Source organism: Lissotriton helveticus, chromosome 5_1 (assembly GCF_964261635.1).
Source record: "Lissotriton helveticus chromosome 5_1, aLisHel1.1, whole genome shotgun sequence".
In the NCBI taxonomy this organism is placed as follows: domain Eukaryota; kingdom Metazoa; phylum Chordata; class Amphibia; order Caudata; family Salamandridae; genus Lissotriton; species Lissotriton helveticus.
Genome location: NC_136065.1, coordinates 1,640,061,051 through 1,640,075,666, shown reverse-complemented (window position 1 = coordinate 1,640,075,666; position 14,616 = coordinate 1,640,061,051). Strand labels below are relative to the sequence as shown.

Genomic DNA, 14,616 nt, shown 5'->3' with positions numbered 1-14,616 from the left:
ACTAATCTTACCACTACAGACATATTAATGATGTTTACAAAGAACACAGACAAAGAGACATTTATAAGATTTACAAAAACACAAATGGAACCCTATTATTCAAGCAGCTTGGCTGTAAATGTAAAATATGCACAAAACAATATAGACCATTTACAAATGCTGGGCCTAAGTCATTAATTCTAGCTCAAAGACATATGTGCAAAACAGATTTGAAAGGTATTTGTGCACATGACTTTAGTCAAAGAAAACATAGGCCACCATCTCAGATTTCGATTGGCTCATTACATATTAAGTGATCAGTTTGACTTTAATCAGATTCATACTTAGTTTAACATTTTTTATTCACATATCTAGTCTTGTGTTTGTGGCGACATATATCATTGTCGCTTGAAATTTGCACAGGATTCCAGATACTAATCAAAACAGTTCTCAGCAATAATGGACTGGTTAAATTGCTTGGACGCAAATGACCACTTCTAACTTAGCTTAATCTGAATCATCACAGCAAATACATGTGCCTACCGCACTAGCATTGACACAGTAAATAAACACGGTTGCTTTACCAACGTACCAAGGTAACGGATATTGTAGAAGTACAAGTATCGCTGGGACCTGGCAAAGGGGAGTCCTCGATCGAGTGCTGAGCCTAAATATAACAGAACTCAATATTTAGCACCGTGTATTAACAGAAACTGACAGTGCTATAGGTAAACATAAGTTGATAAATACCTAGTGGTACAATCATCGCGTGCCTCCTGTTGGTGCTGGCAAGCAACTAGGAACGTGAGCGACGGACGTAATAGGTGCTAGTCCGATGGGACCAAGTGTGAGCCACTAAAAAGAAAGGAAAGGCCAATAGGTATGGGTCTAAAAAACAAATCGTAGTCTTGGAGGCGGTTGTAACATAACAAATTTTAACGCACCTCTAATTTGGAAAATATGGACCTTTAAATGACGAAACCTCTTAGCATCAGGGGAGTGTTTGGAACGATGTGGTTTTGACCTGAAACAAAAATATAAATAATATACTAGTAGCACGTAAAGTTTTGCCAACAAACACAGTGCACATGGGAAGGGAAATTACCTTTTAAAATGTAGCCATATCCTGAATTGAAGTTATTTAAGGCTGCTTGACTCAATTATTGGGCAGTTTCTGAAGTAAAAAAGAGAATAACTATCAGCATAAGTGCTTCAGGTTAAAGCCAATCCAGCTGTATGAAACCACTAAATCGGCTCAGTTGAACTTACCGTTGGTGTCTGTACAGGTCGAAATCAATCTGACGAACAGCACGGCTGGAGCAAAGTTATTAGTTGCCTACAGCCGTCTAATTTAAAGCGCTGTTTGGAGCGCGAAACAGGACTACACTTCCTGTCTAGCTAACCGCGATTTTTGGTCGCCATCTTTGAATGGTCATTAATGAATATTACATAGGCACTAATCGGAAACTCGGATCTAACTGTGTAACGAGGCGGCTGCCGTCTTGAGATATTTGTCGCACCTTGCAAGATGTGGCACAGTCAGGAAACTTTGCCATTTAAGAATAACTCATATGGACAATATATCTTAGGGGCATCTATTATCTACTACTCAGAAAGTATGAATAGAGTAAGTGGGCGGAAGGAAGGTCTTCATGTTGGTAAAGCATCCGTAACATTTATACATTTATACATTAGAACAAACCTATCATATATAAGTAATCTGCACAGTACAAGGGCAAAAAGAGTTAACCATACAGAAATTACTCAGGTCTTACTCAGATAACTGAAATGACAGGTCTTTCAAACATGCACATAGACTATTAATTAGGAAAGACACGCCAAGGCATGCCACTCGGTTGCAGAGTTGAGGCCTCTTTTAACTGTATCAGTAAGGCAAATTAATTTGCCCTCTCTCAGTGAGAGGATCCTGTCCACGTTATTTTGTCGTATGTTGGGTCGGATGACTTCAAGCACCCACCACAGCATGTCTGTCTCTTTATGGCCCAATTGTCGATAGTGTTCAACCAATGGGGCATTCTCTTTTTTACAATGAATTCGCGACTGGTGTTGTAAAATACGCTTTTTGATGGGTTGTATAGTTTTGCCCAAATAATGTAGTGAGCAGGGACATTGAATACAGTACACCACGTTTGTGGTATTGCAATTCGAAAAGTTCTTGGCTGTAAACTTCATACCATTGATTGTGGAAGTTTTCACAGTCTTGGTAGTCGCACAAGCAGAGCAATTGTTGCATCTATGATGGCCAGTTAGTGGAATTAATTGCCTCATATTATCAACGATGTTATCTTGTGGGGTATTGTCATATGCATGGATCAATCTATCCTGCAGATTGGTACCCCGTTTAAAGGCAAATAGCGTTTTTTGTGCAAATTCAGGTAGAGAGTGAAGTAAATTCCATTGTCTGGACACGATTTTTTTGATTGCATTGGAAAGTGTCCCGAATGTAGAGACACATACAATGTTAGATTTGTTTGGGCGTTTGTTAACAGTTAACAAAGCCTCTCGGTCATTATACCAAGCCCTTTTCATTGATTTTCTTAGGAGTCTTGAAGGGTAGCCACGCATTTGTAGTTTATCCTTCAGTTTTCTATGTCCATAGAAACAAGTATATTGGTTGTAGGATCGAATTGGAAATTGCGTTATACCAGTCACCACCCGCAAGCGTTAAAAGACGGATTGCCGTTTGGACAATTTCTCCGTCTACGACGAAATTGTACATATAAAGATGACTACTTTTGCGAGGCCAGAAAACTGAAGGATAAACTACAAATGCGTGGCTACCCTTCAAGACTCCTAAGAAAATCAATGAAAAGGGCTTGGTATAATGACCGAGAGGCTTTGTTAACTGTTAACAAACGCCCAAACAAATCTAACATTGTATGTGTCTCTACATTCGGGACACTTTCCAATGCAATCAAAAAAATCGTGTCCAGACAATGGAATTTACTTCACTCTCTACCTGAATTTGCACAAAAACCGCTATTTGCCTTTAAACGGGGTACCAATCTGCAGGATAGATTGATCCATGCATATGACAATACCCCACAAGATAACATCGTTGATAATATGAGGCAATTAATTCCACTAACTGGCCATCATAGATGCAACAATTGCTCTGCTTGTGCGACTACCAAGACTGTGAAAACTTCCACAATCAATGGTATGAAGTTTACAGCCAAGAACTTTTCGAATTGCAATACCACAAACGTGGTGTACTGTATTCAATGTCCCTGCTCACTACATTATTTGGGCAAAACTATACAACCCATCAAAAAGCGTATTTTACAACACCAGTCGCGAATTCGTTGTAAAAAAGAGAATGCCCCATTGGTTGAACACTATCGACAATTGGGCCATAAAGAGACAGACATGCTGTGGTGGGTGCTTGAAGTCATCCGACCCAACATACGACAAAATAACGTGGACAGGATCCTCTCACTGAGAGAGGGCAAATTAATTTGCCTTACTGATACAGTTAAAAGAGGCCTCAACTCTGCAACCGAGTGGCATGCCTTGGCGTGTCTTTCCTAATTAATAGTCTATGTGCATGTTTGAAAGACCTGTCATTTCAGTTATCTGAGTAAGACCTGAGTAATTTCTGTATGGTTAACTCTTTTTGCCCTTGTACTGTGCAGATTACTTATATATGATAGGTTTGTTCTAATGTATAAATGTATAAATGTTACGGATGCTTTACCAACATGAAGACCTTCCTTCCGCCCACTTACTCTATTCATACTTTCTGAGTAGTAGATAATAGATGCCCCTAAGATATATTGTCCATATGAGTTATTCTTAAATGGCAAAGTTTCCTGACTGTGCCACATCTTGCAAGGTGCGACAAATATCTCAAGACGGCAGCCGCCTCGTTGCACAGTTAGATCCGAGTTTCCGATTAGTGCCTATGTAATATTCATTAATGACCATTCAAAGATGGCGACCAAAAATCGCGGTTAGCTAGACAGGAAGTGTAGTCCTGTTTCGCGCTCCAAACAGCGCTTTAAATTAGACGGCTGTAGGCAACTAATAACTTTGCTCCAGCCGTGCTGTTCGTCAGATTGATTTCGACCTGTACAGACACCAGCGGTAAGTTCAACTGAGCCGATTTAGTGGTTTCATACAGCTGGATTGGCTTTAACCTGAAGCACTTATGCTGATAGTTATTCTCTTTTTTACTTCAGAAACTGCCCAATAATTGAGTCAAGCAGCCTTAAATAACTTCAATTCAGGATATGGCTACATTTTAAAAGGTAATTTCCCTTCCCATGTGCACGGTGTTTGTTGGCAAAACTTTACGTGCTACTAGTATATTATTTATATTTTTGTTTCAGGTCAAAACCACATCGTTCCAAACACTCCCCTGATGCTAAGAGGTTTCGTCATTTAAAGGTCCATATTTTCCAAATTAGAGGTGCGTTAAGATTTGTTATGTTACAACCGCCTCCAAGACTACGATTTGTTTTTTAGACCCATACCTATTGGCCTTTCCTTTCTTTTTAGTGGCTCACACTTGGTCCCATCGGACTAGCACCTATTACGTCCGTCGCTCACGTTCCTAGTTGCTTGCCAGCACCAACAGGAGGCACGCGATTATTGTACCACTAGGTATTTATCAACTTATGTTTACCTATAGCACTGTCAGTTTCTGTTAATACACGGTGCTAAATATTGAGTTCTGTTATATTTAGGCTCAGCACTCGATCGAGGACTCCCCTTTGCCAGGTCCCAGCGATACTTGTACTTCTACAATATCCGTTACCTTGGTACGTTGGTAAAGCAACCGTGTTTATTTACTGTGTCAATGCTAGTGCGGTAGGCACATGTATTTGCTGTGATGATTCAGATTAAGCTAAGTTAGAAGTGGTCATTTGCGTCCAAGCAATTTAACCAGTGCATTATTGCTGAGAACTGTTTTGATTAGTATCTGGAATCCTGTGCAAACTTCAAGCGACAATGATATATGTCGCCACAAACACAAGACTAGATATGTGAATAAAAAATGTTAAACTAAGTATGAATCTGATTAAAGTCAAACTGATCACTTAATATGTAATGAGCCAATCGAAATCTGAGATGGTGGCCTATGTTTTCTTTGACTAAAGTCATGTGCACAAATACCTTTCAAATCTGTTTTGCACATATGTCTTTGAGCTAGAATTAATGACTTAGGCCCAGCATTTGTAAATGGTCTATATTGTTTTGTGCATATTTTACATTTACAGCCAAGCTGCTTGAATAATAGGGTTCCATTTGTGTTTTTGTAAATCTTATAAATGTCTCTTTGTCTGTGTTCTTTGTAAACATCATTAATATGTCTGTAGTGGTAAGATTAGTGATTCAGTTGTCTATGTTTTTTGTCACCTAGGTGTATGATTTCTTGTAAATTATGATGGATGTGTAATTGTAAACATTTATGTTTCAGATTACACTACAGTTCTTAGCAGTATATAAGTGACATCAGTCCTGAGGATGGTCTCGGAAACTGTGTTGTAAGAGACCGAAACGTCGACACTACCATCTTATCCCTGCAGTGTTTAATTCATTTTGATTTGGGATAGATGTTTTTTTAGGTTTTGCTGTGACACTTATTAATTTGGCATCAACTTTGGTGTACCTGCATCTCCTATTTTCTGCTCTGTTGAATTATTTTAAAAAACTTTTGATAAAATTCATTTTTTATATACACCTTTGTGTTTTGTTGTTTATATGTTGTGTATGTGTTCCAATTTGTTACATGTGATTTCATGATTTTGATCTATTCGATTCTGATGTATTAGCTACACACTAGGATGATTGACTTCTCCTCTTGAACTAATTGTAACTTACAATCTGTACCTCATTCAAATCATATCCCTTGAAGGCACCTTTACCCCTCTACTAAATTACCCAAGCCCTCAAGGGTTACTTTGGGTCGCTCACTTTTTGATAATCACGTTGTAAATAAGTCGCAACGTGGTGCATTGTTTACGTCGCCGCATCTGCGTCACAAAAGTGACGCAACGGTGGCGTAAAAGTGTCGCAAGGGGCTTGTAAATCTGCCCCTACGTCTCTCTCCTCCCCTTTTGTCCTTTCCTCCTACTTGACTTCCAGGGGTTTCCCTCTTTGAGTCTCTCACTCATTCACTTCCCTCGAGCCCTTCCTTCCCTCCCACCCTCCGTCCCACAGTCTCTTGTGTCACAGTTTTCAAGTTGCCCAGTGACTGGTGTAAGCAGCTCACCCCTCCAGTTTTTCTTTGCATCTTGAAATGGCTGAAGGGTGTTTTTGTCCCTCTTCCGAGGCACGCTAGAACAGACACCGTCCTTAGCTCGGGTACCTCAGACTGTGGATATGGGGGCTTTCAGGACGACTGGCTCCCATGTTGGGCGTCATTTGGCTCAATGGCGAGACATGGGTCTCGGGCCCTCCATGAAGTTTCAGTATCATCCAGTGAGGATCTTTGGTACTAAAAGTGGAACATTCCCTTTACCCAACTCGCGCAGATTCACAAGTGAACTGTCACCATCTTCCTGGTGTCCCAGAGAACCAAGATTTCATCCAAACGGCTTTTCAAAACCTTGATCTTCCCCTAGCTTCAGTGTTTGGCCTGAAGCTCCCTAGAAGGATAGCTTCCACCTCCCGCCTGACCACCAGCCTGACCTCTGATGTGTCACCCTCCAGCCAGCTGGGACTGACCTCTGATGTCTCACCCTCCAGCCTGACCTCCAGCCTGACCTCCAGCCTGACCTCCTGCCTGACCTCTGATGTGTCACCCTCCAGCCAGCTGGGACTGACCTCTGATGTCTCACCCTCCAGCCAGCTGGGACTGACCTCTGATGTCTCACCCTCCAGCCACCTAGGACTGACCTGATGTCTTATCCTCCAGCCAGCTAGGACTGACCTCTGATGTCTCATCCTCCTGCCAGCTGGGACTGACCTGATGTCTCATCCTCCAGCTAGCTGGGACTGCCCTCTGATGTCTCATTGTAAAGTGACTTTAACTCTGTTTATACCCGAGAGGTTACTATTCACTTGTCTCTTTTCTTTAGCAGGGACATTCTGCAATGTGAAGAGCCCTCCTAGGTTGGGAACAGGATCTGACTCTATTAAGAAGGTCTAACCTGGTCTCAAAGTTGAGGCCACGCCCCTTTTTACACCTCTCTGCAACGTAGCTCTGTGGCGCTTACTGGAGGTACCTGGTGGGCTAGTTGGACCCCAGGGACCCTCAGGATTCAAGGGGACTTAATCCCCCAAATTCAAACATGCCCTGTGGTACCACCTCACCAACACAGGGAATGGGGTGGTGGGGAGTGGGGCAGGTATTTTGACAGATTATCAGAAACAGAAATATTTTGAACCAAAATATCTGTCAAGAATATCGAGGGCACAAATATTGTGAAGGTAAGTTTGCATAGGTAAGCAAAGTTTTGATTTAACTCCGCATATATGTACCTTGCTTATACATATACTTTGAAGATATATATAGTATGTAGATGTGGAGTTAAGCATACAAAATCTGTACTTATTTATTTCCACTTGCCTTCTCAATAGTTTGGTAGTCAATATGTTTGACACAATCTTCTGTCCTCACGATTTTTCAATTTCCGATATTCTGTCAGTGATCCACTCCCTCCCAGAACGGAGCAGTTTTCCCCAACATGAAGGAACCACCCGCAGAGTTAACGACAAGTGAGTGAGGTGGGAGCTCTCCTCCTTCCACGGCCACAAAAAGCCGCTTTCCATCAGCCTCCCAGGCCTCTGCCATTCCCATTTCCATATGGATCTCCTCTTTCGTGTTTGTGACGGAACCACTCCATCACGAGCCATGGACGCGCTGTGCTAGTGACGGAGTGGTTCCGTCACGGCGTGACCGCCCCGCCCACGCTGCAGGAATTCCGCGCCTGCACGGGCGTTCTATTGAGCGGGCGGGGCCGTGACAGAACCACTCCGTCACATGCACAGCGCACCCGTGGCTCCTGACGGAGTGGTTCCGTCACGAGCATGGCGGCGTCGCGCGGCCCCCCCTTCCCCCAGCACCGCGGCAGAATTACCGCCACGGCCAAGGGGTTAAATGTTCATCTTATTCTAGAAATGTGAGCCCTGCCCACTTGTCCTTTGGGGGAGGGGAGGGTGCTGCGGCTAGGATGTACCCTACCATCCACACCGCCTGGTCTTCCTGGTAATCCAAGAGGGGGTTCCTATTTGATCTTACAAAGCCACCATGAAGTACCACCTTGCCTGAAGAATACTTTTAGCCTTCAGTGTTGGCTGGATTGCTCTGTGCACCGCCTGCCACAGTGTTGGTGGGAGGGCTGCTGCTTCCCTCCACAGCTTTTCAGGGTTTTATTGCTCCTTTCAACAAGACTATTCATTTGCCGGTTAAAAGATATGGGGAACACATACGTTGCTTTGCCCTCATCCCACATAGCCTATGTATGTACAAACGTCATGCCAGCTCTCATATGTTTTTAGATAACAGGCATTTTCCTGCCAGCCTGGGGCCTCTCTCTCCTGAAGGTTCTCAATTCTTTATATAATGTCTAGCTCTCTCCCTTAGTGGGTGTGGAATGATTTAAAGGGCTGGGAAAGGAGCACAGGTCTCCTGGGAGTTTGTGGCAGCTGTGATCTGGGAGTAGACTAAGAGAGAGGCCGCTGCGACATGTAGGTGTGTAACAACAATGAGTGTCTGGGGCCAACTAGGGTTACATGGAGTTCTGGACCAGGACACTTCTTGTCAGGCTCAGTTGCCAGAGCTGATCCTGAGCCAATAGTAGGTCTTGCCACATTAGAGCTATTTTTCTGATCATGGTAAGATGAAAATTAGATGCTTATGGGATGAGTCTACTGCTCTTCCAAAAAACTCCTAAAGTTCTCACCGCCTTCTTAACCCCTACCGCAGCCACGGACACCCTAAACGGTTAAGAGATAGCCCTGAATCTTTTCAGCCAGCCATCCTACTTTTACCAGAAACTCCACCTTAGAAGCAGTCAGGCTCAAACGATTCTACTCCATCCATCCCTCAACAGCCACCTTGGCCGGTCTCCAGCATTATCATCTGAGAGGTGCACGACTACCTTTATATCACTGTATAAATCTAGGAATGGAGACCTTGTGTCTTGCACTAGTCTCTGGTTTAAAGCACAGAGTATCTGTGCAGAACTCCCTGTCTGTGTTTATTCATACTTCCTGACCCAGTTTCAGGGTCAGTGTTGGATTTGGGTGTCTTGTGCCCTCAAGAGAGGTTTGTGGAGCACATACATGCCTTGCTCGGGAGCATCGGTGTTACCGCCACCGTGAAGCCACATCTTCAGTTAGACAGTATCTTCCCTAAGCAATCCAGTGCCAACAAAGGTCCCAACTAGGGCATGTACTACCGCTCACAGTCCAGAGGAGCACAGCGTGCTCTACTACCACCAGGATGTCGCGATTATATCGGTTCCATACGCAGTGAATCCAGGGCTTCCGTCTGACCGCCGAACTGCCCTCTTTGCACATTTGGCAGGTCTGGTGGTATCTTTGCAAATGCACTCTCATTGAACCTCAATAAAGATGGGGTAACAGAATTTCACTAGCTTTTCAAATCATAGTGCCCAACCCATGCCACCTTGTGCCCACCTTACATTCGGAAGGTCCCGGAGTCCGTGGGATCAAAAAGCTGACCGCGCCTCAGCTCAAGACTCCTCCGCACACTGCCCATGGTCATCAGATCTCTAAAAACCCTGGGTGTTCCTCTTCTCTGAGCAGAAGCTTTAATTTCAGAGACTGTTGGCGCTCACACATTCATCCTCTGCCTCAGACGCCTCATCCTGCCAGCGCCATCCTTCTGAAAGGAGCACGTCCAGCTCGTGTCGCGTCCTGGGACAGACAAATGGTCGTGTTCAGCCGCAAGGCCGTGCAGCTCCAGACCTCCCTGCACCTCCCACCAGAAGACCTGGACTGGCCCCGAAGAGCCATTCCTGCTCTCAGATTCAGGAGCCCAAGAAGAGAACATTTATGAGAAAAGTCCAAACCAAGGACTCTTCCCACAAGCCGCTGAGTCCCCACAACACTCTGCGGACCTCACAGGGTTCCTGCGGAATCATTGCCACAGACACGTTTCTAGAGCTGCTAAAACAGCAACATCTTATCTCCTGGGCACACAATGTATCCCAGCAGGTTAGACACAAAGGGTCATGGGAATCAATATTGGAAATGGAGTTTACCTAATTGTGATTTTCTGAAATCGCAATTAGGAAATCGCTATTCCTAATGACGAAACTCCATGAGTTTCATTTAGTGTTTCCTAGAGGGCCACTAATTGACCCACCGCATTTAATATTAATGAGGTAGGTTGCAATTTGCTACCCATTGGGAATCACTAAATTCACTGGGATGGTGGCATACCGGGGGCAACAGACCACCATCTCCATAATTCTTTTAAATAAAGCAATTATTTTTTTAATGTAGCCCGTTTTCCTTAAAGGTATAAAAATAAAAAGTTTTCTTTTAATTTTTTAAGAGCATACAGTGGTCCGTGTGATCACTGCCTGCTCTGAAAAAACATTTGCGCTCTCATTCACAAAGGGGAAAAGGCCCCTTGGGGACCTCTTCTCTTATGAGAATGGGTTACCACCTACTTGAAGCAGGTAATGAAATGTGAATGTTTTGCAAACATATTTCGGTCACAAAACATTCCTACGTACCGCTGCATTTCGGTATTAGGAAGGGACGCCCTGAACACGCCCCTTCCTAATACCAATTCGGTATTTACTAACAATTCCAAATTACGATTCGACAATATTTTATCAGATCGCAAATTGAAATTAATACATATCAGAATGCATTTTACTGGTCGCAACCTGTGAATCGGGCTGTTTGCGACCGGCAAAATGCATGATACGTGTTGCCAAAGAGTTTATTGCCACCAAGGATCACTGTGTCTGAGTCCAGCAGTAGTGTCTACAGGAAGTGTAGGGTGCTGGTCACAGCTTTGGATGGAGCCTGCTAGGTGCCAGAAGTTAATTGTAACAACAAGCCAGATCTATATGAGTAACAAGAGGCTCAGTGGCATATTACCAAGGGCCTTATCGCCGCTTTAGCTGCACTTTTTGCCGCTAAAATGGCAATTTGTTTATCGCCCTATCAGCAAGCTGTCCCTAACAAGCGTTAGGAACAGCTTTCTGGCGATAGCGGCCAGTTTGGGTGCCGCTTTGCATGTCAGGGATATTCCTCGCTAATGACATGCTAAGTAGGCGTTCACGACCAACAGACGTAGTAAACAGCCGCTAACAGGCCTATCGCCTATTAGCAAGGAGGCCCTGGCGCCGGTTAGCGATGTGAAAAGTCATGCTAACCGGGTTCATCGGCTGTTTTTTTACACCTGTTATTTTCCTGACTTCACCAAACCTAACATGGGAGGGTGGATTATGCTGATACGACCACAGGGTCGTATCAGCAACGTTTTCCCCCTTCCCCGTGCAACATCGTTGGTATTGTCGCGATGTTGGCCCTTCCCTCCCGCTATCGCTGGAATATATATCACCATAGCGCTAATTGTTGCTAATACAGCGTTAGCATGGCGATATTTTCCAGCGATAGCTGGCGATGAAAACTTTCACGCTAAGTGCGCTCTGCAATATTTTTCGCAGTTTCTTGCTAATATGGCCCTCAGTTCTGCTGTGGGGGGTTCTGTGATGTCTGTCTCCATGCTGTCGCCACCTTGAATCTTTGGCTTCAGGTGACACTCACTATTCTGTCTCCCTTCTTATGCCCCAGGATAATGACATGGAAGAAACCGAGATCGATGCCGAAGGCGCTCCTGGAAGCCGGAAGATGTCAGAGGTCTGCCTGCTCCCTCCGATCCCTGAACTGACGCAAGCCTGAGACGCGTGCAAAACAACGCCTGCGTGGGTGCGAAGCACGGCACAGGCCACAGAGAACACAAAACACTGAGGCAAACCAAAACTAGAAAAACAACGACAGCATACCTAACAGCAAATATCAAGCGGTCAACGCCCTACTAACTGCGATTTATACATCTGTCCTTTTCACTCATGTTATGTGTTTCCCAAATCCTACAACAATACTCTCCCTCTGTCAGCCTCTAATAGTGATGCAGGGGTGAGGACTGGTGGAATGCCCTCCCAACACATCTGAAATCAGACTAATCAGAAACAAATTTCAGACAAAATCTGGAAGCCCACTTATTCTAGCCCAATTCTAGTTACGCAAGGTAGTAGAGCAGAGGTTGTTACCAGCGTTGGGAGGCCCATCGGGTAGCCATGTGCTATCTAAATCTTGGTGAATAGAATAGAATAGAATATGATAGGGCTGGCTGACTCCCTGGAAGGAGAGTTAATCTGATTATGGGAGGAAGAGTAGCCCATGTGACTGGAGGAAGGGAAGCAACAAATACCACGACCGCCGAACAACACGTTGCCTTTGCAACGCGGGCCGAACAACGAATGTGTCTGAACCACACATTCTCTTTATAACGCAAGTAGTTACAACAACATGCGTTAGGTAAAGCGGCGTTGGACTTTCTCTACTGTTGCGGGTCCTGGAATAGTAAATTATACCATTCCAAAGTCCAGCGCCTTCCCAATGCCTGTAACAACTTACGTTGTAAATGGAATGCGTGGTTTAGAAGCAGTTGTTCCACCCGCGTTGTTAAAGAACATGTGGAAAAGGAAACAGTGGTTGTGTCGTACAACCCTAGAGGAAATTTAGGTCAATCAATGGAAGGGTAGTCTTCACGACTTCAAGGGGGAGCGAGCATTCTGGCTAACTAGATGAAAGTAGCCGTGGTCACTCAAGGGAGAGTAATCCACGTCACTCGAATGAAGGAATCCTGCAGCACATCGAACCAACCTACTTAAACCTCCAGGTCAGAACCAGAAAACAGGTTTCCTTCTGTCACTGTTGGGGGCTTCCTAGATGGAGATAAACAACAGCCTCTGAGCTGTGAAACAGGGAGGACTAACAAGCTGAGACTGGGCAGAACCAAGACACTAGGGACTGTCCTGCAGAGCCAGTTGTCCAGATAAAGGAGAATTGATGTGCCCTGAAACCACAGGACATCACCTGTGTGCTCCCTGCTGTTGTGAAACCCACCGGCACTGAGCTCAGGTTGGGGAGCAGTGCCCTCTACCCTATATCCTAATACACAAAACAGTCATAAATCCTTGGATGTCCGGCATACCAGAGTGGATTGCGGAAATTTGGGACTAACCATCGAGTTCACAAAATGTCCACACACATGTGGGCAGAGTTTACGATGAGCGCCACTTTCTTGGCCTACGTCTGCAGGTGCAGAATTAGGGAAATTTGAAATATAAAGCATATCTTCTGAATAATTTTTTAATTTATAGAAATCAGTTGTTCACCAAATGTATTTTCTTCTAAACTCTCCTCTTCTTGAAAGAACACTACACCTCATCCGGTAAGTAGAGAACGCTCTCTCTCAGAACCCAACAATCCCACCTATAACCCCGCTCGGGCTACCTGTGACCCTCTGCAGTGCCTCGCACCTGGGTTTGTACTTCACAGATAATACATACATGCAAGCATGGATATGCTTTCTAATATCACTTACACCTGCACGTTTCAGGTGTAAGATTTGTAGTAAAGGTAGGTGGATTGTTACAACGTCCCTTGCATTGCATGGTCCTACCACTATATCACCAGGGCATGTTTAACATATTTGTATCATTGCATCATCTACCACTTTATTGAACTTACCCTTAATGTTTTAATTCTGATTGTAATCATATTCTTAACCTGTTAATTGATCTCTAAATGTAATGTAATAATCTGCAATGTATTTATTTTTGTAACTTAAATCTAAACTTGTTTTTAATTATTTGTCATTATTTATTTTTCACATACCACTTTTCTTTAAATGTGTTAATATCTATTGTCTCTTTTCCCATCCTCTATAAAACCTTAGAGGTGGGAAAACAGACAAACTTCTTAAACAAAAAGCTGCACCTCTTTGTGACAGAGCTTCATTAGGAAACTGACTTAAGAACTTAAATATTTTAATTACCAACAAATGATTTTGGTAGTAGACTAAATAAAGTACCAATTTGTCTTTTTATTCCAATGAATCCCTTTATGAAAGGCAGGACGGCACTCTTAATGTAAAGTGAATTTTAATAGCATTTCTGTGGATAGCCAAGTCACCATGACACCCACCGGAGTTGCTCAAAAGGCAACACGTTTCTGCCCTGCCGGGTCTTCATCAGGTCTGTCCTCAGTCCATTTACAATCATTTTAAGTCTTGCTACAGACAGCCTTAGCTATCTATTGCAAGGGCTGTTGTCATCAATATGCCAAAAGAAGTATAAAAAGAAATATAGACTGAAAATGGCCTTTGGGTCAGCCCTCTTCAGATATTGCCCCTTCATGGCTGTTGCTTTGATGATCTGTTGATAAAGGACATGGCATTTTGAGGATGGTTCCCATTATCCTTTGGCGAGGTCCTTTTATTAACCTGCAGATTCCACATGCTAGGTAGCTTACAGTTGAGGCTCTGGTTTGTGTTTGATGTATTTACCAACATTTTACTTTCTGATTTACTGGTTGACTCCATGCTGTTTGGATGCTTACACCAGCTAGAAAATAAAGCCAGTTTGCAATTCCTTCTTTGCCTCTGCGCAT

The 14,616-nt window shown here is 43.8% G+C and overlaps 1 protein-coding gene across 1 annotated transcript in view; it reads left to right on the top strand.

Annotated features, from left to right (window-relative positions):
- Window positions 1-12,766, top strand: part of LOC144752744 (uncharacterized) — a 339,420-nt gene extending 326,654 nt beyond the window's left edge. Inside the window, exon 20 of the mRNA XM_078640601.1 lies at window positions 11,731-12,766. Coding sequence (XP_078496727.1) covers window positions 11,731-11,838 — 108 coding nt within the window. The 3' untranslated portion in view covers window positions 11,839-12,766. The remainder of the gene's footprint in view (window positions 1-11,730) is intronic.
- Window positions 12,767-14,616: the final 1,850 nt, after the last annotated feature.